The following is a 19,098-nucleotide window of genomic DNA, read 5'->3' as shown; positions in this document are numbered from 1 at the left end:
ATAGGGACACGTGCATGAAGACATTTCAGTTGTCAACGACAAGGTAAGGTCGTCTTCTGTAGGGGAGCAGCGGCAGCGATGTGTCGGCGATTCGTTCTGGCGGTCGTAGTGGTCGCAAGGTAGTCCAGAGACTTTGATGTAATATTTATTATGTCGGGGTGCTTTGTACTTCCGGTGATATGTGTGCATTTAGATTCATAAGGGTTTAGTTGCTTTTGTGTATAAAAAGGGTTAATTTGATAAATGCCACTTTGGCGATTCTGAGAAATGCCACTGCAATTTCCAAATTTTGAAAAATGTCTTTTCAGTGGCATTTTTCGAAGTCTGCAGTGGCGTTTTTCAAAGTTTGCAAAAATTGCAACGGCATTTTTCAAAATTTTAAAATTGCACTAGCATTTTTATGAATCGCCATAATTGGAGTGGCATTTATGTAATTAACCCATAAAAAGTTATGCACTTTCTTTGTATACCCGCAAAACATTGTAAAATACTCCCTCCGTCCGGAAATACTTGTCGAACAGATGGATGTATCTAGATGCATCCATTTTCATCCATTTTTATGACAAGTATTTCCGGACAGAGGGAGTATGATAAAAAGCCTCCCCTTGATATGCGCACAAAAGATTTTTATGAATTCACCTAAGATCTTATTTTAGGGGAAAGTTCGCCTAAGATATTGGGGACTAAATGGATGATATATTATCGTTTTCTAGACCAATTTATTACCGGCTAATGTGTTCATGTGTATGTGCCATTTAGGGTAATGTTTATGCTTATACATGAGTGTAAAGAATCCACGAGTACCCTCTGAAGGAACTTCTCATCGGACAATCTCCATGATGCAGAATCGTTCTAGCTCCGCCCTGAGAAAATTACACCTACAGTAACTGAACTTGTCTCTAGGGTTCAGTTTGGTCACTGTATTTATGAAACCTAAAGTTACGGTCACTTGACTCGCTGAATCGGGTCAGCGTACGGTAACTCGTATCATTTTGGCTCGTATTTTGCACACGTGGACGTATTTGACCCAAAAAACTGTTTGACCCGCCAACTGTACAGGACACGTCCATTTCATAAAGAAGCGAGCGACCACTTTCCTCAACAAAAAAAAGCGAGCGACCATGGCGCAGTTTTGCATATCTCCCCCTGCCCATTCGGGACGGCTCGGCTTCTCCCCAGCATTCATATCGCCGTCTCCAAGGCTAAGGAAAGAAAGGGAAGGCTATCATGGGAGGTGACCGGCTAGGGTTTCGTCACCGTCGACGGAGCCATACGCCGACGGAGCGACGGCGGCCCGCGGGTTCGCCGACGAAGCGAGCTGAACCATGGTGCCTCGTCGCCGCGCGGAGGGAGACCCACCCCCTGTCTACGGTAAGCATCTCTGAAACTCTGAAACCCCCTGTAACCCATCCCCCTCCCTCACCCTTCTGTTTGAAAGTCGTTAATCTCACGATTTAGATCATGCGCACTTGTATTTCCTTTTAGATAGTTGATATTACTGCTAGTGTTTGTTCTAGGGCTTTTGTTCTGCTAGCGATTTTTGCTTGTTAACCTAGTCATTAATATTGTTCTGTTCATGTGCAGAAACAATCGACTATGCATCAAATTTCAGTCTTTGCATCAATTTCGATGGTTATTTCCTTGGAGTTGGTAAAAATCGTGCATATGTGAATGGAAAAAGCATATGGTATGATTATGTTGAGGGGGATGCACTCACGGTGGATAAGTTGGAAGATTTAGTAGAACAATTGGGATATGAAGTTCAGGGAAGACTACACATGTATTACTGTATGCCTGGGAAACCAATGAACGAAGGAGGCCTTTTGAAGATAACTTGCAATGACAATTGTTTGAACATGAGGGCACATGTGACATTTGGACACAAGTACCTACAGATGTATCTTGATCATGATGAGAGTTTCAGGCAATTTGACTGGGATGATGTTGTCCAGTTTCCTGTAACAGATCCGCCCACTGTTGTGAGTCCTATGAAACCAATTCAGACCATCAAGGAGAAAGCACTGGACAAGCACAAACAGCAGATGAAGAAGGAAGCATTGGAGAAGCAGATTAAGGAGGAAACATTTGAAAAAAGGCAATGTCAGTTTGTAACTCATGACAGCTTTGGATATGAAGCAGAGTAAGCAATGGAAGAAACACTTGCACAACAAGCAGTAGAGCAAACAAATGCAGATGAGCAGCAAGCTGCAGAGGATTTTGCAAAGGAGGAGCAAGAACCAGTAGTACAAGAAGAGGAGTTTGCAGAGGAGGAGCAAGCTGAAGAGGATGTTCCTGAGGAGGTCTCTGATTTTGCAGATGAGTTTGAAGAGGAAAATGATGGAGAACTTTCCGATGTTGAAGGTAATGGAAGTGAAGAGGGGTCTGAGTTTGCTGATGATATTGCAGATAGTGACTATGATGTGAGTGATTTAGATGATGATCTCAAAGAGGACACAGTTGAAGAGCCTGTAGATGTAAACATTAGAGCAAAGGCTGATCCTATACAAGATTCAGATGAAGAGGAGCTGCAGCTACCAGATTCTGATGATGAATCAGGTGCAAAATATAAATTCAAAGGATTTAGAAAAGAAGATTTGCATGATCCACAGTTTAGGATTGGGCAAGTCTTCCAGTCTCCTGAGTTGTTTAGGGTGTTGGGGAACGTAGCAGAAATTCAAAATTTTCCTACGTGTCACCAGGATCTATCTATGAAGAGACTAGCAACGAGGGGAAGGAGAGTGCATCTACATACCCTTGTAGATCGCTAAGCGGAAGCGTTCAAGTGAACGGGGTTGATGGAGTCGTACTCGTCGTGATCCAAATCACCGATGATCCTAGTGCCGAACGGACGGCACCTCCGCGTTCAACACACGTACAGCCCGGTGACGTCTCCCATGCCTTGATCCAGCAAGGAGAGAGGGAGAGGTTGAGGAAGACTCCATCCAGTAGCAGCACAACGGCGTGGTGGTGATGGAGGAGCGTGGCAATCCTGCAGGGCTTCGCCAAGCACCACAGAAGAGGAGGGAGAGAGAGATGCAGGGCTGCACCAACGAGAGATCGAAATCGCATCTTATGGGCAGCCCTATGCCTCATATATATAGGGAAGGGGAGGGGCTGCGCCCCCTCTAGGGTTCCCACCCCTAGGGGGGCGGCAGCCCTAGATGGGGAGCAAGGGGGCGGCCAAGAGGGGATGGGAGAGGGAGGCGCACCAATATGGGCCCTAAGGCCCATATCCCATTAGGGTTTGCCCCCTCTCCATCTCTTAGGCGCATGGGCCTTAGTGGGGCTGGTGCCCTTGGCCCATGTAGGCCAAGGAACACTCCCTATAGCCCATGTGCCCCCCCGGGGGGCTGGTGGCCCCACTTGGTGGACCCCGGGACCCTCCCGGTGGTCCCGGTACGTTACCGATAAACCCCGAAACTCTTCCGGTGACCAAAACAGGACTTCCCATATATAAATCTTTACCTCGGACCATTCCGGAACTCCTCGTGACGTCCGGGATCTCATCCGGGACTCCGAACAACATTCGGTAACCACATACAAACTTCCTTTACAACCCTAGCGTCATCGAACCTTAAGTGTGTAGACCCTACGGGTTCGGGAGACATGCAGACATGACCGAGACGTTCTCCGGTCAATAACCAACAGCGGGATCTGGATACCCATGTTGGCTCCCACATGTTCCACGATGATCTCATCGGATGAACCACGATGTCAAGGACTTAATCAATCCCGTATTCAATTCCCTTTGTCTAGCGGTACGATACTTGCCCGAGATTCGATCGTCGGTATCCTGATACCTTGTTCAATCTCGTTACCGGCAAGTCTCTTTACTCGTTCCGTAACACATCATCCCGTGATCAACTCCTTGATCACATTGTGCACATTATGATGATGTCCTACCGAGTGGGCCCAGAGATACCTCTCCGTTTACACGGAGTGACAAATCCCAGTCTCGATTCGTGCCAACCCAACAGACACTTTCGGAGATACCTGTAGTGCACCTTTATAGTCACCCAGTTACGTTGTGACGTTTGATACACCCAAAGCACTCCTACGGTATCCGGGAGTTGCACAATCTCATGGTCTAAGGAAATGATACTTGACATTAGAAAAGCTTTAGCATACGAACTACACGATCTAGTGCTATGCTTAGGATTGGGTCTTGTCCATCACATCATTCTCCTAATGATGTGATCCCGTTATCAACGACATCCAATGTCCATGGTTAGGAAACCATAACCATCTATTGATCAACGAGCTAGTCAACTAGAGGCTCACTAGGGACATGGTGTTGTCTATGTATCCACACATGTATCTGAGTTTCCTATTAATACAATTATAGCATGGATAATAAACGATTATCATGAACAAGGAAATATAATAATAATCAATTTATTATTGCCTCTAGGGCATATTTCCAACAGTCTCCCACTTGCACTAGAGTCAATAATCTAGTTCACATCGCCATGTGATTAACACTCACAGGTCACATCGCCATGTGACTAACACCCAAAGAGTTCTGGGTTTGATCATGTTGCTTGTGAGAGAGGTTTTAGTCAACGGGTCTGAACCTTTCAGATCCGTGTGTGCTTCACAAATCTCTATGTCATCTCCTAGATGCAGCTACCACGTTCTATTTGGAGCTATTCCAAATAACTGTTCTACTATACGAATCCAGTTTACTACTCAGAATAATCTGGATTAGTGTCAAAGTTTGCATCGGCGTAACCCTTTACAACGAACTCTTTTACCACCTCCATAATCGAGAAAATTCCTTAGTCCACTAGTTACTAAGGATAACTTTGACCACTGTCCTGTGATCCGTTCTTGGATCACTCTTATACCCCTTGACTGACTCATGGCAAGGCACACTTCAGGTGCGGTACACAGCATAGCATACTGTAGAGCCTATGTCTTAAGCATAGGGGACGACCTTCGTCCTTTCTCTCTATTCTGCCGTGGTCAAGCTTTAAGTCTTAACTTCATACCTTACAACTCAGGCAAGAACTCCTTCTTTGACTGATCCATCTTGAACACCTTCAAGATCATGTCAAGGTATGTGCTCATTTGAAAGTACCATTAAGCGTTTTGATCTATCCTTATAGATCTTGATGCTCAATGTTCAAGTAGCTTAATCCAGGCTTTCCATTGAAAACACTTTCCAAATAACCCTATATGCTTTCCAGAAATTCTACGTCATTTCTGATCAACAATATGTCAACATATATTTATCAGAAATTCTATAGTGCTCCCACTCACTTCTTTGGAAATACAAGTTTCTCATAAACTTTGTATAAACCCAAAATCTTTGATCATCATCAAAGCATACATTCCAACTCCAAGATGCTTACTCCAGTCCTTAGAAGGATTGCTGGAGCTTTGCATACTTATTAGCATCTTTCAGGATTGACAAAAACCTTCCGGTTGTATCATATACAACCTTTCTTCAAGAAAATCGTCGAGGAAACAATGTTTTGACATCCTATCTGCAAGATTTCATAAATAATGCAGTGACTGCTAATATAATTCCAACAGACTCTTAGCATCGCTATGAGTGAGAAAATCTCACCGTAGTCAACTCCTTGAACTTGTCAGAAAACATCTTAACGACAAGTCGAGCTTTCTTAATGGTGACATTTACCATCATTGTCAGTCTTCCTTTTAAAATCCATCTACACTCAACAGCCTTACGACCATCAAGTAGTTCTTCCAAAGTCTACACTTTGTTTTATATATGGATCCTCTCTTGGATTATATGGCCTCAAGCCATTTATCGGAATCCAGGCCCACCATTGCTTCTCCATAGCTCGTAGGTTCATTGTTGTCTAGCAACATGACTTCCAAGTCAGGATTACGTACCACTCTGAAGTAGTACGCATCCTTGTCATCCCACGAGGTTTGGGAGTGACTTGATCTGAAGTTTCATGATCACTATCATAAGCTTCCACTTCAATTGGTGTAGGTGCCACAGGAACAACTTCCTGTGCCCTGCCACACACTAGTTGAAGAGATGGTTCAATAACCTCATCAAGTCTCCACCATCCTCCCACTCAATTCTTTCGAGAGAAACTTTTCTTCGAGAAAGGACCCGATTCTAGAAACAATCCCTTATTGCTTTCGGATCTGAGACAGGAGGTATACCCAACTGTTTTGGGTGTCCTATGAAGATGCATTTATCCGCTTTGGGTTCGAGCTTATCAGCCTGAAACTTTTCACATAAGCGTCGCAGCCCCAAACTTTTAAGAAATGACAGCTTAGGTTTCTCTAAACCATAGTTCATACGGTGTCATCTCATCAGAATTACGTGGTGCCCCTTTTAAAGTGAATGTGGTTGTCTCTAATGCCTAACCCATAAACTATCGTGGTAATTCGATAAGAGACATCATGGTATGCATCATATCCAATAGGGTGCAGTTATGATGTTCGGACACACCATCACACTATGGTGTTCCAGGTTGTATCAGTTGTGAAACAATTTCCACAATGTCTTAATTCTGTGCCAAACTCGTAGTTCAGATATTCATCTCTATGATCATATCATAGATATTTTATCCTCTTGTCACGACGATCTTTCAACTTCACCCTGAAATTACTTGAACCTTTCAATAATTCAGACTCGTGATTCATCAAGTAAATATACTCAACATCTACTCAAATCATCTGTGAAGTAAGAACATAACGATATCCACTACATGCCTCAGCACTCATTGGACTGCACACATAAAAAATGTATTACTTCCAACAAGTTGCTTTCTTGTTCCATTTTACTGAAACCGAGGATTTCAGTCATCTTGCCCATGTGGTATGATTTGCATGTCTCAAGTGATTCAAAATCAAGTGAGTTCAAACGGTCCATTTGCATGGAGTTTCTTCATGCATATACACCAATAGACATGGTTTGCATGTCTCAAACTTTTCAAAAAAAAAGGTGAGCCCAAAGATCCATCAACATGGAGCTTCTTCATGCGTTTTATACCGATATGACTTAAGTGGCAGTGCCACAAGTAGGTGGTACTATCATTACTATCTTTTGGCATGAACATGTGTATCACTACGATCGAGATTCAACAAACAATTCATTTTAGGTGTAAGACCATTTGAAGGTATTATTCAAATAAACAGAGTAACCATTATTCTTCTTAAATGAATAATCGTATTGCGATAGACATAATTCAATCATGTCTATGCTCAACGCAAACACCAATCTCGATGGTAGAGGGAGCGTACGATATTTGATCATATCCACATTGGAAACACATATCGTCAGCTCACCTTTAGCTAGTCTCCGTTTATTCCGTAGCTTTTATTTCGAGTTACTAACACTTAGCAACCGAACCGGTATCTAATACCCTGGTGCTACTAGGAGTACTAGTAAAGTACACATCAACACAATGTATATCCAATATACTTCTATCGACCTTGCCAGCCTTCTTATCTACCAAGTATCTAGGGTAATTCTGCTCCAGTGGCTGTTCCCCTTATTACAGAAGCACTTAGTCTCGGGTTTGGGTTCAACCTTGGGTTTCTTCACTAGAGCAGCAGCTGAATTGCCGTTTCATGAAGTATCCCTTCTTGCCCTTGCCCTTCTTGAAACTAGTGGTTTCATCAACCATCAACAATTGATGCTCCTGCTTGATTTCTACTTTCGTGGTGTCAAACATCGCGAATATCTCAAGGATCATCATATATGTCCCTGATATATTATAGTTCATCACGAAGCTCTAGCAGCTTGGTGGTAATGACTTCGGAGAAACATCACTATCTCATCTGGAAGATCAACTCCCACTCGATTCAAATGATCGTTGTACTCAGACAATCTGAGCACAAGCTCAACAATTGAGCTTTTCTCCCTTAGTTTGCAGGCTAAGAAAATCGTCGGAGGTCTTATACCTCTTGACGTGGGCACGAGCTTGAAATCCCAATTTCAGCCCTCAAAACATCTCATATGTTTTGCGACGTTTCCAAAACGTCTTTGGTGCCTCAACTCTATACCGTTTAACTGAACTATCATGTAGTTATCAAAATGTGTATGTCAGATGTTCGCAACATCCACAGACAACGTTCGAGGTTCAGCACACTGAGCGGTGCATTAAGGACATAAGCCTTCTATGAAGCAATGAGGACAATCCTCAGTTTACGGACCTAGTCCGCATAATTGCTACTATCAACTTTCAACTAATTTTTCTCTAGGAACATATCTAAACAGTAGAACTGAAAACACGAGCTACGACATAATTTGCAAAATCCTTTTGACTATGTTCAGGATAATTAAGTTCATCTTATGAACTCCCACTTAGATAGACATCCCTCTAGTCATCTAAGTGATTACATGATCCGAGTCAACTAGGCCGTGTCCGATCATCACGTGAGACGGACTAGTCAACGTCGGTGAACATCTTCATGTTGATCGTATCTTCTATACGACTCATGCTCGACCTTTCGGTCTTCTGTGTTCCGAGGCCATGTCTGTACATGCTAGGCTCGTCAAGTTAACCCTAAGTGTTTTGCATGTGTAAAACTGTCTTACACCCATTGTATGTGAACGTAAGGATCTATCACACCCGATCATCACGGCGTGCTTCGAAACGACGAATTGTAGCAACGGTGCACAGTTAGGGGAGAACACTTCTTGAAATTTTAATGAGGGATCATCTTATTTACTACCGTCGTTCTAAGCAAATAAGATGTATAAACATGATAAACATCACATGCAATCAAATAGTGACATGATATGGCCAATATCATATAGCTCCTTTGATCTCCATCTTGGGGCTCCATGATCATCTTGTCACCGGCATGACACCATGATCTCCATCATCGTGTCTTCTTGAAGTTGCCACATCATCTATTACTTCTACTACTACAGCTAATGGTTAGCAATAAAGTAAAGTAATTACATGACATTTATGTTGACACGCAGGTCATAAATAAATTAAGACAACTCCTATGGCTCCTGCCGGTTGTCATATTCATCGACATGCAAGTCGTGATTCCTATTACAAGAATATGATCATGTCATACATCACATATATCATTCATCAAATCCTTTGGCCATATCACATCACATAGCATACCCTGCAAAAACAAGTTAGACGTCCTCTAATTGTTGTTTGCATGTTTTACGTGGCTGCTATGGGTTTCTAGCAAGAACGTTTCTTACCTACGCAAAGACCACAACGTGATATGCCAATTGTTATTTACCCTTCATAAGGACCCTGTTCATCGAATCCGATCCGACTAAAGTGGGAGAGACAGACACCCGCCAGCCACCTTATGCAACTAGTGCATGTTTGTCGGTGGAACCGGTCTCACGTAAGAGTACGTGTAAGGTTGGTCCGGGCCGCTTCATCCCACGATGCCGCCGAATCAAGATAAGACTAGTAACGGCAAGCATATTGAACAAAATCAACGCCCACAACTACTTTGTGTTCTACTCGTGCATAAAAACTACGCATAGACCTAGCTCATGATGCCACTGTTGGGGAACGTAGCAGAAATTCAAAATTTTCCTACGTGTCACCAAGATCTATCTATGGAGAGACTAGCAACGAGGGGAAGGAGAGTGCATCTACATACCCTTGTAGATCGCTAAGCGGAAGCGTTCAAGTGAACGGGGTTGATGGAGTCGTACTCGTGTGATCCAAATCACCGATGATCCTAGTGCCGAACGGACGGCACCTCCGCGTTCAACACACGTACAGCCCGGTGACGTCTCCCATGCCTTGATCCAGCAAGGAGAGAGGGAGAGGTTGAGGAAGACTCCATCCAGCAGCAGCACAACGGCGTGGTGGTGATGGAGGAGCGTGGCAATCCTGCAGGGCTTCGCCAAGCACCACAGAAGAGGAGGGAGAGAGAGATGCAGGGCTGCACCAACGATAGATCGAAATCGCATCTTATGGGCAGCCCTATGCCTCATATATATAGGGAAGGGGAGGGGCTGCGCCCCCTCTAGGGTTCCCACCCCTAGGGGGGCGGCAGCCCTAGATGGGGAGCAAGGGGGCGGCCAAAAGGGGATGGGAGAGGGAGGCGCACCAATATGGGCCCTAAGGCCCATATCCCATTAGGGTTTGCCCCCTCTCCATCTCTTAGGCGCATGGGCCTTAGTGGGGCTGGTGCCCTTGGCCCATGTAGGCCAAGGAACACTCCCTACAGCCCATGTGCCCCCCCCGGGGCTGGTGGCCCCACTTGGTGGACCCCCGGGACCCTCCCGGTGGTCCCGGTACGTTACCGATAAATCCCGAAACTCTTCCGGTGACCAAAACAGGACTTCCCATATATAAATCTTTACCTCCGGACCATTCCGGAACTCCTCGTGACGTCCGGGATCTCATCCGGGACTCCGAACAACATTCGGTAACCACATACAAACTTCCTTTACAACCCTAGCATCATCGAACCTTAAGTGTGTAGACCCTACGGGTTCGGGAGACATGCAGACATGACCGAGACGTTCTCCGGTCAATAACCAACAGCGGGATCTGGATACCCATGTTGGCTCCCACATGTTCCACGATGATCTCATCGGATGAACCACGATGTCAAGGACTTAATCAATCCCGTATTCAATTCCCTTTGTCTAGCGGTACGATACTTGCCCGAGATTCGATCGTCGGTATCCTGATACCTTGTTCAATCTCGTTACCGGCAAGTCTCTTTACTCGTTCCGTAACACATCATCCCGTGATCAACTCCTTGATCACATTGTGCACATTATGATAATGTCCTACCGAGTGGGCCCAGAGATACCTCTCCGTTTACACGGAGTGACAAATCCCAGTCTCGATTCGTGCCAACCCAACAGACACTTTCGGAGATACCTGTAGTGCACCTTTATAGTCACCCAGTTACGTTGTGACGTTTGATACACCCAAAGCACTCCTACGGTATCCGGGAGTTGCACAATCTCATGGTCTAAGGAAATGATACTTGACATTAGAAAAGCTTTAGCATACGAACTACACGATCTAGTGCTATGCTTAGGATTGGGTCTTGTCCATCACATCATTCTCCTAATGATGTGATCCCGTTATCAACGACATCCAATGTCCATGGTTAGAAAACCATAACCATCTATTGATCAACGAGCTAGTCAACTAGAGGCTCACTAGGGACATGGTGTTGTCTATGTATCCACACATGTATCTGAGTTTCCTATTAATACAATTATAGCATGGATAATAAACGATTATCATGAACAAGGAAATATAATAATAATCAATTTATTATTGCCTCTAGGGCATATTTCCAACATAGGGAAGCAGTAAGAGCTTACAGTTGCAAAAACAGATTTGACATTAAAATGCTAGTCAATGACAGGAAAAGAATTTCTGCCAAGTGTCAAGCTCACTGCCCATGGAACATATGGTGCAGCTACGATAGCAGAACTAATTGCATGGTCATCAAGAGGTATAACAGTGAGCACAAATGTTCCAAGAAATGGAAGGTTAAAGCATTTACCTCCAAATTTCTTGCACAGGAATATTTGGAGTACTTCAAGGCAGATCAAGGCATGAATTTGAGAAATTTTGGCAGGTTAGTTCAAAAGGATTGGAACATGGCAGCTTCTTGCAGTAAACTAAGCAGGGCTAGGAGAATACCAATGAAAATTATCCATAGGGATGAGGAGACATAGTACAACATGCTCTGGGACTATGCAAATGAAGTTAGAAGATCCAATCCTGGCAGCACATTTTTTATTCAGTTGGACAGTGATTCTAGGTTTAGCAGATGCTATTTCAGTTTTGATGCTTGCAAAAGAGGATTCCTTGCAGGGTGTAGGCCCATTATTTGTCTTGATGGATGCCATTTGAAAACTAAATATGGAGGTGTGCTTCTGTCCGCAGTGGGCATGGACCCTAATGATTGTATTTATCCTGTGGCATTTAGCATTGTAGATGTTGAAGACACTAACACCTAGAGCTGGTTCCTGAGAACATTGAAGCAAGATCTTGGAATTCAGAATACTGCACCATGGACCGTCATGTCAGATAAACAAAAGGCAGGGCCTAATAACTAGCTTACTTGTTTTTTAACTTGCTTGCTTACTTAACTTGCACACTAACTTGGTTTCTTACTTGATTAACTTGCAGGGCCTAATAAATGCTGTGGAAGAGCATTTCCATAACTCAGAACACAGATTCTGTGTTAGGCACCTTTGGCAGAATTTCAGAGAACAATTCAGAGGAGATGTTCTGAAAAATCAGTTATGGAAGATAGCTAGGAGCACGACAACTAATCAATATGAACAATACATGGAAGAAATGAGGTTACTTGACAGTGCTGCTCATGCTTGGCTGGCAGAGAAGAGACCTAACACTTGGGTTAGTGCTTTCCAAACTGATTTGCCCAAATGTGACATTTTGCTAAACAACAACTGTGAGGTTTTCAATAAGTAAGTCTAGTACTATCTCTTGTACATATAATTCAGTAACATGTCTGTTATATGTGGTATATTCATAAACTTGTTATTGTGATGTACCTGCAGATATATCTTAGAGGCTAGGGACTTGCCAATTATTAGCATGATTGACAAAATCAAGTCACAACTATCAAGTAGGCATTACAGCAAACAACAAGAGATTAAGAAGTGGGATGGACCAATCTGTCCAAAGATCAAGAAAAGGCTTCTGAAGCACATAGAATGGTCTAGCAATTGTTACCCTACTAATGCTGGTGAAGGAATTTTCCTAGTTACTTCACATGGGAGAGACTACATTGTGGAGTTGCAAATGAAGGCATGCACATGCAGAAGATGGCAATTGACTGGTATTCCCTGTCCCCATTCCATATCCTGCTATAGAGATGAACTAATTGATCCAGAGGAAATGGTGCACAAGTGCTATGCTCTTTGCAATTTCTCCAAGGCATATGCTCGTATTATCATGCCTTGCAAAGACAAGAGAGAGTGGCAGAAAATGGGTGGTTGTCTAATTAAGCCCCCTTTATATGAGAATAAACGTGGGAGGAAAGCCAAAAACAGGAGAATGCAGCCAGAAGAGGTGATTGCAAGGCAAGGAGGGAAGAAGATCACAAGACATGGTACCATTATTCATCGTAGCCATTGTAACAATCCTGGACATAACAAAAAAGGATGCTCTGCTTTCAAGCAAGGCCTACCTGCAGCAAAACCTATGCAAAAGCAAATGAGGAAGAGGTCAAGAACAACATTTGAAGAGGAAGACCCTCAACCTACAATGTCACGGGTAACCTCGATACATTCGTTTGAGCAACAAGTATTTCAATACTCGATACATCCATTATAGTGACTACTATTTTTCAGTGCTCGATACATTCGTTTGGGTGATAAATATTTCAATGCTCGATATATCCATTATAGTGACTACTATTTTTCAGTGCTCGATACATCCATTTGAGTGACAAATATTTTGGACTTCTATTATTTTTGAACAGCAAAATGAGGCCACAACAGAACAACAAGCCCCTGGACCATCAATGACCCAGGTAAATGAGGAGCCTGTTGTCACACAGGTCACACAGGAACATGACATGCCTCTTATTGGAGTTCTTCATCCACATTCAATGATGGAAATCATGAGAAATGAGGTATGTTTCTTTAAACGGAGTTACTGTAATAAATGTGAATTTGGGTCAAATATGCGCTGTGGTCGCAAAAACTGCTCTGTAGTCGCTCGCTTCTTTATGAAATGGACGACATGTCTTGTACAGGTGGCGAGTCAAACCGTTTTTGGGTCAAATACGTCCACGTGTGCAAAATACGAGCCGAAATAGTACGAGTTACCGTACGCTGACCCGGTTCAGCGAGTCCAGTGACCGTAACTTTAGGTTTCGTGAATACAGTGACCAAACTGAACCCTAAAGACAAGTTCAGTTACTGTAGGTGTAATTTTCTCCTCCGCCCTGCACTGGGCACTTCTCCCATTGAAAGGTTTTTCTTCAGGTTTTTGTGTTGATTATTTATGTTTTCATTTTTTGAGTTTTTTTCCAGAATTTTGTTTTTCTAGGTTTCTATTTTTTGTTTCCTTTTTAGTTCATCACCTGGTTTTGGAGGGGGAAGGGTCTGATTTTTTTTGAGCGAAAAAAAAGGGAAGGTCTGATTTTTTTAGCAAAAGGAAAAGGAAAGGTCTGATAGTCGATGGGCATTCGGAGCCTGCCTGGGCCCATACAGCCCACAACTATCACGGGCCAGCTCCGAATATTAAGCTCCACCTTGACCAGGCCCCCGTCACTCCTCCTTCTTCCCATTCCCCGTCGAGCCCCCGTCTGTCCGCTCCGCGACGCCGCGATCCCTTCGACGCCTCCGATCTCCAGCCTCCGACGAGATGGCCGAGGTGAGAGAACCTTCCAGGACCCCCTTCTTCCTCTCGCACGAATCTTCTGCAGGCTCACCCCGGAACATAGCGTAGGGCGCATTCATCGGTTCGTCGATCGCGCCGCGGTTAGAGTTGGCTCTTTGTCGCGTGGATCTGCGCCGTGGAGCGCCTATCTGCGCGTGATGTGGGTTGCGATAGCTGTGTTCGTCCTGAACCCTATAGGTCCTTCTATTTCGCATCCTGCTCGTTCTGGGTGAATGGTGGGGCTGGCTTCGTCCCATTTCGCGCGATTAGCGTCTTGCTGTATTGGGGAATGTACGGATTTTCTTGGTAGATCGTACCAGATCGAAAGAGAGAACGTTGAATTCCCAAGATCCTTTTTTTTAACTTAAGGTGAACTCTCAGGATTGTCTGGTTCTGTAATGTGATCGGTGTGCGTCATCGGCGTTGAATTAGGGACGATAGACTTAAAACCCACCTGCTTCTGCGGTGTTTCAGTGTTATCCTGTTTTAAAGACAGCGGATGAGTGTTTTTTTTTTTGACGGGCAACGGCAGGAGCACTGCCAATTCATATTAGAAGAGGGAAAGGGATCCAGAGTGAGTGTTATATGTGATGGGCATTGGATGCTTAATGTTTAGGAGATTCGTTGGATTGGTCTGGTTATCGTTCTCCTCTTATCTGCGGTACAAAAAGAGTGGTTTAGAAAAAGATTCTATCACCACTGCATGTACCGGATTCAGATGTACCGTTTACTTATACATGCCATCATCTGACTGAACTGCAAGATAGTTTGCTGAAAACTTTATCCTTTTTTTCTGAACCGGGCTGACCCCCCTTCCCATTACTAGAATGGAAATACATCAGTTCAGAACTTACAGGAGGAGGGAAAGGAAGAGAGTGAGTTCAACGCATTACTAGGAAACCCACTGTAGCCGCCTGACACCGAAACGTCTACTATGGGGCTAAGGAAACTTTATCCATGTTTCACTCTAGAGAACTTCATCGCCATGGTTACTGTTTGTTGGGAAGTTTGACTGATAACCTTTTTTGAAGCTTCTATAAATTTTTGTCTCATCGACTATCACTGGTTACTTTTATTTCTGTTCTCCATCTGCTGTCCTGTCCTTACTGATAATATTTTGCTTACTTACCAGATTGAGATTAAAACAGCACCTGCTGACTTCCGCTTCCCTACAACAAACCAAACTAGGCACTGTTTTACTCGCTATGTTGAGTTCCACAGGTATATATGATGCAATAACTTTACAACTTACATGCTTTATATATGTTTAACATTTCTTAACTATTTGAACTTCCATGAAACTTAGGTGTGTGAGTGCCAAGGGGGATGAAGCTGCTGAATGTGAGAAATTTGCCAAGTACTACCGATCTCTTTGCCCAGCTGAATGGGTGAGTGACTTTGCTGCCTGTATAGTGTACAACTGCCACCATTATCATTACATCCAACTGCAAAGGCATTATAAGTTGATGTTTGATTTTAAACTAGTAAGATGCCCGTGCGTTGCACGGCTAACCAAAATGCATTGATCTAGAGTACTTTATTTCACAACTTATGTGGTGGTCATCTCATGTGTAACAAATATCAATATGTTTCTTTGGATATATTCATTCTGCTTTTGAGCTCACAAGCATCCGGGTGAAGAGTAAATGCAGACAGAATAGCAAACATAACAAACCTATTCTTGCAAACAAACACGTTCCAGTGTTCAAGCTGCATGCAAAACTTCATGAAGAAAAAACACTTGTGGTGCTTTGCCAAAAAAAAGCTTTAAAAATAGTTTTTTAACGATTTGTTTATTTTTCTAGTCCAACATTAATGTTATTTTTTCATGAAATGTTGCACAAATAGTTCTACATGTTTGTTTCCAAAAGATTTCTTTAAATTTTATTGATATTATTTGAGCTCAAGAGCCAAGTTCATGTCCCATCTTCCTTCTGGCATTTCTTATGCAACAATCAAGTAAAAAAATAGGACGAACCTATAATTAGATCCTTGCCGTGCCGAGCTGAGTCGGGCCGAGCAACTACAGAATAGGCATTTCTTCCATATGTTACCATTACATATCTGCAACTGCAGAAGAAGATTTTCTTCTTCATCAATACCCATACATTGGTCCTTGTCAGATCAGAAGGCGAAGAGCAGTGCATCTCACCTCCCCACACTCTGTTCCATCTATGAGAGTGTGATCAACATGGATTGCGTTGCCGGGAAGGGGGAAATAATAGTAGGTGGTGGCTGCGCCGCCGAGGATGAGCAGGGCGTAGCCACCAACGTACTTGTGCGTACTTGTGGGGGTTGGTGTTGGAGGAGACAGGGGAGGACACAGACGTTGTGGTCGCAGTTGGGGCTGCTGAAGCAAGAATACAGGGGAGGCAGTGAAATGTTGGGGCTCGAACGACTCCGGTGGTGAAATGTTGGGGCTGTGGCTCGTTTCCAGCCCAGTATTTTTTTTAAAATTAGCAGCGAAATGTATAGGCTACAAGAGCAGCCCAAGCCCAATACGAAGCTATCCTTATTTGGTGACCTAGACGAGCAGCATGTACCCACTGACCCACGCGATGCATCCATCCCCCCCGCCGCCGCACACAGCTGTTGCTCGCACCTCCCTCCCTCTTACATTCTCTTCTTCTTCCCAACGCATCCATAATCCGTCCCCACCGCACGCACACAGGCATGCTTTCGTCGCCGAGCGCACACACGCACGCAGATGCTCACGCATTGCCCACCCTTGTTCTTCTCTGCTTGTGTTGCGTCCTCACCAACGTTGGCAGGTGCGTGCCCTCTGCCTCAACGCCGCACCGCCACTTGCTCTGGCACGCCCTGGTGGCCGGCGGTGACCAGCATCACTCACAGCACATCCACAGCATGCACCTCCCTTGTCCATCCACTCACGAGCCGCTCAGGCTAAACAGAGCCAGTGCAGAACGAGCCGAGCCACCCATATGCAGCTCGTTGGCATCACCCAGCCGAGCCGAGCTGGCTGCTTCCGAGCGAGCTAACATGGCTCTGTCTGAATTCGGCTTGGCTCGTGTCCAGTCCTAATCGGCAGCATACTTACCCAGGTCGAAGTCAGGGAGACAGGGAAGGGGGTGGTGGAGACGGTGAGGAGGGGTTTGTGGTAGTGGTCGGCAATGCAGCCTGGGGGCGAACGAACAACGGCACCGACCTGTCCAGATCCTTCTTTCTTTCCTGAGATGGCGCTAGATGAGATGGGGTAGAGATGGGCTAAACACTGAACTGGAGTGGCAGGGGGTTATTTGTAAAATTGCCATAGTTTGTCTCAGACGCGTTGGATGCAAATCGGATGGCTGTAAATGAAAGATGGCAGGCACACCATCATCACCAACTCAGATTTTTATAGTAGAGAGAAGATAGAGATAGCACGGTCTTAGTTTTCAGTAGATTTTAGAAGTTGAATTAAAAATGGTCTTTGTTTCTACTGCAATAGTCAATGCATAATGCATGAACTTGCTAGAAGGTCAGAGATATATTAATTGAATTACTACATCTAAATCCACACTATTGCTTCTGGATTAACAAATCCATCTGAATCAAATGAGTTTCTCTTTATTTGTATGACTCTGTAGGGGTAGGAAGTAGCACATGAGTTTCTCTTTATTTGACTTTACTATTAACCTTTTAAAGTTATCTAGACACTCTAGCACTCTGAGCAGCAATTTGCAGACTGCATCTGTGGTCACAATGAACAAAAGAAATCTGCTAATGTAGAATAATTAGGATTCGACAAGCGTAGACCTGTTACTTCTCTTGCCAATGAATTGACCTGATGAAATGAATATAGTTCGTAAATCTGGAAAAACAAAAAACAAAAAGACGCATAAAAGCCTTATATTGCTTCCATTTGGGAAACTGGCAATGGCTTGATTTATCATACAGCTACAACAATGACGAACCTTGTTTTCTGAGTCGCATATATTCACTCTGCCTGTCCGAGTAATTCTTTTTGTTTTCCAACCGTCTGTTTCATATATTAGCCTTTCGAGGGTTGAAAGTCAATGTTGAATTTTACACTTCGCCCCGAGCAGTTAATCTATGTCTCAGTGATGCTGGCGTGCTGGGCCATATCTATCACCTCTCTTTGGTTCACTTCAAAAGCAACTCCTTTGCAGATTTATGGAACTCCTATTGTTAACAGTAGCAATCTTACCCTGTTTTGGTCTCACTGAATAGGTTGACAGGTGGAACGAGCAGAGGGAGAACGGGACATTTGCAGGGCCCCTCTAAATCATCTGTTTGAGAGTCTCCTCAATTGCTTTCGTGTCAGCGCTACTGCTGTCTTGTGGTTGGAATTTATGCTCCTGTCATGTACTCTCTCCCAGCAATCGCTGCAGAACAGCAAGTGATGCTTTTCTCTATGTTGCACAAATAATTCAGCATGCTTATGTATTCTGTCATTGAGGACATGCATTTTCACATTTGTTAAATGAATTACATTCTGAAATGAGGTTAATTTCATTGCCCATTGCTTGACTCTAAGCATGTCTGTCCTGGGATTTAGAATGATGGGGAACCGAATGGGGGCTATATCAATATGCTGCGAATATGCATCATATAGATGCTCCGGAAAATTGCATTTGATCTGCTGATACAAGGACTTGGTTTTCTAGCATAAACTGCTCATATTGGACAATCTAGTCTGTGTCGTATGATCGATCATGCTATTTTTTGTCCCAGAGTTGAGCATACAGTGGTTGATGCGAGCCTGAGAACTAGACCTGTTTGCTAGTTAATGTGAGTTCTGACCTCTGAATGCGTGGAG

At 43.9% G+C, this 19,098-nt stretch overlaps 1 protein-coding gene and 1 pseudogene across 1 annotated transcript; both read left to right on the top strand.

Moving 5' to 3' along the window:
• Window positions 1-2,147: 2,147 nt before the first annotated feature.
• LOC147986010 (uncharacterized) lies at window positions 2,148-14,045 on the top strand (annotated as a pseudogene).
• A 109-nt stretch (window positions 14,046-14,154) lies between these two features.
• Window positions 14,155-18,801, top strand: LOC125538874 (cytochrome c oxidase subunit 6b-3). The gene is made up of 4 exons (XM_048702184.2): window positions 14,155-14,312; window positions 15,451-15,539; window positions 15,625-15,706; window positions 18,510-18,801. Exons 1-4 carry the CDS (start codon window positions 14,304-14,306, stop codon window positions 18,561-18,563), a joined length of 234 nt encoding a protein of 77 aa, XP_048558141.1. The 5' UTR covers window positions 14,155-14,303; the 3' UTR covers window positions 18,564-18,801.
• The last annotated feature ends 297 nt before the right edge of the window (window positions 18,802-19,098 follow it).

This window comes from Triticum urartu, chromosome 2A (genome assembly GCF_056163025.1).
Source record: "Triticum urartu cultivar PI428250 chromosome 2A, HENAU_Tu73, whole genome shotgun sequence".
Taxonomy (NCBI): Eukaryota; Viridiplantae; Streptophyta; class Magnoliopsida; order Poales; family Poaceae; genus Triticum; species Triticum urartu.
The sequence above is the reverse complement of the archived record's forward strand: the minus strand, read 5'-3'. Positions and strand labels throughout refer to the sequence as shown.

Bases quoted from the DNA above. Each gene is read 5' to 3' on its own strand.
- LOC125538874 (XM_048702184.2), top strand. The intron at 15,540-15,624 runs GTATATATGATG...CATGAAACTTAG, and splicing joins CGCTATGTTGAGTTCCACAG to GTGTGTGAGTGCCAAGGGGG. The intron at 15,707-18,509 runs GTGAGTGACTTT...CTCACTGAATAG, and splicing joins CTCTTTGCCCAGCTGAATGG to GTTGACAGGTGGAACGAGCA.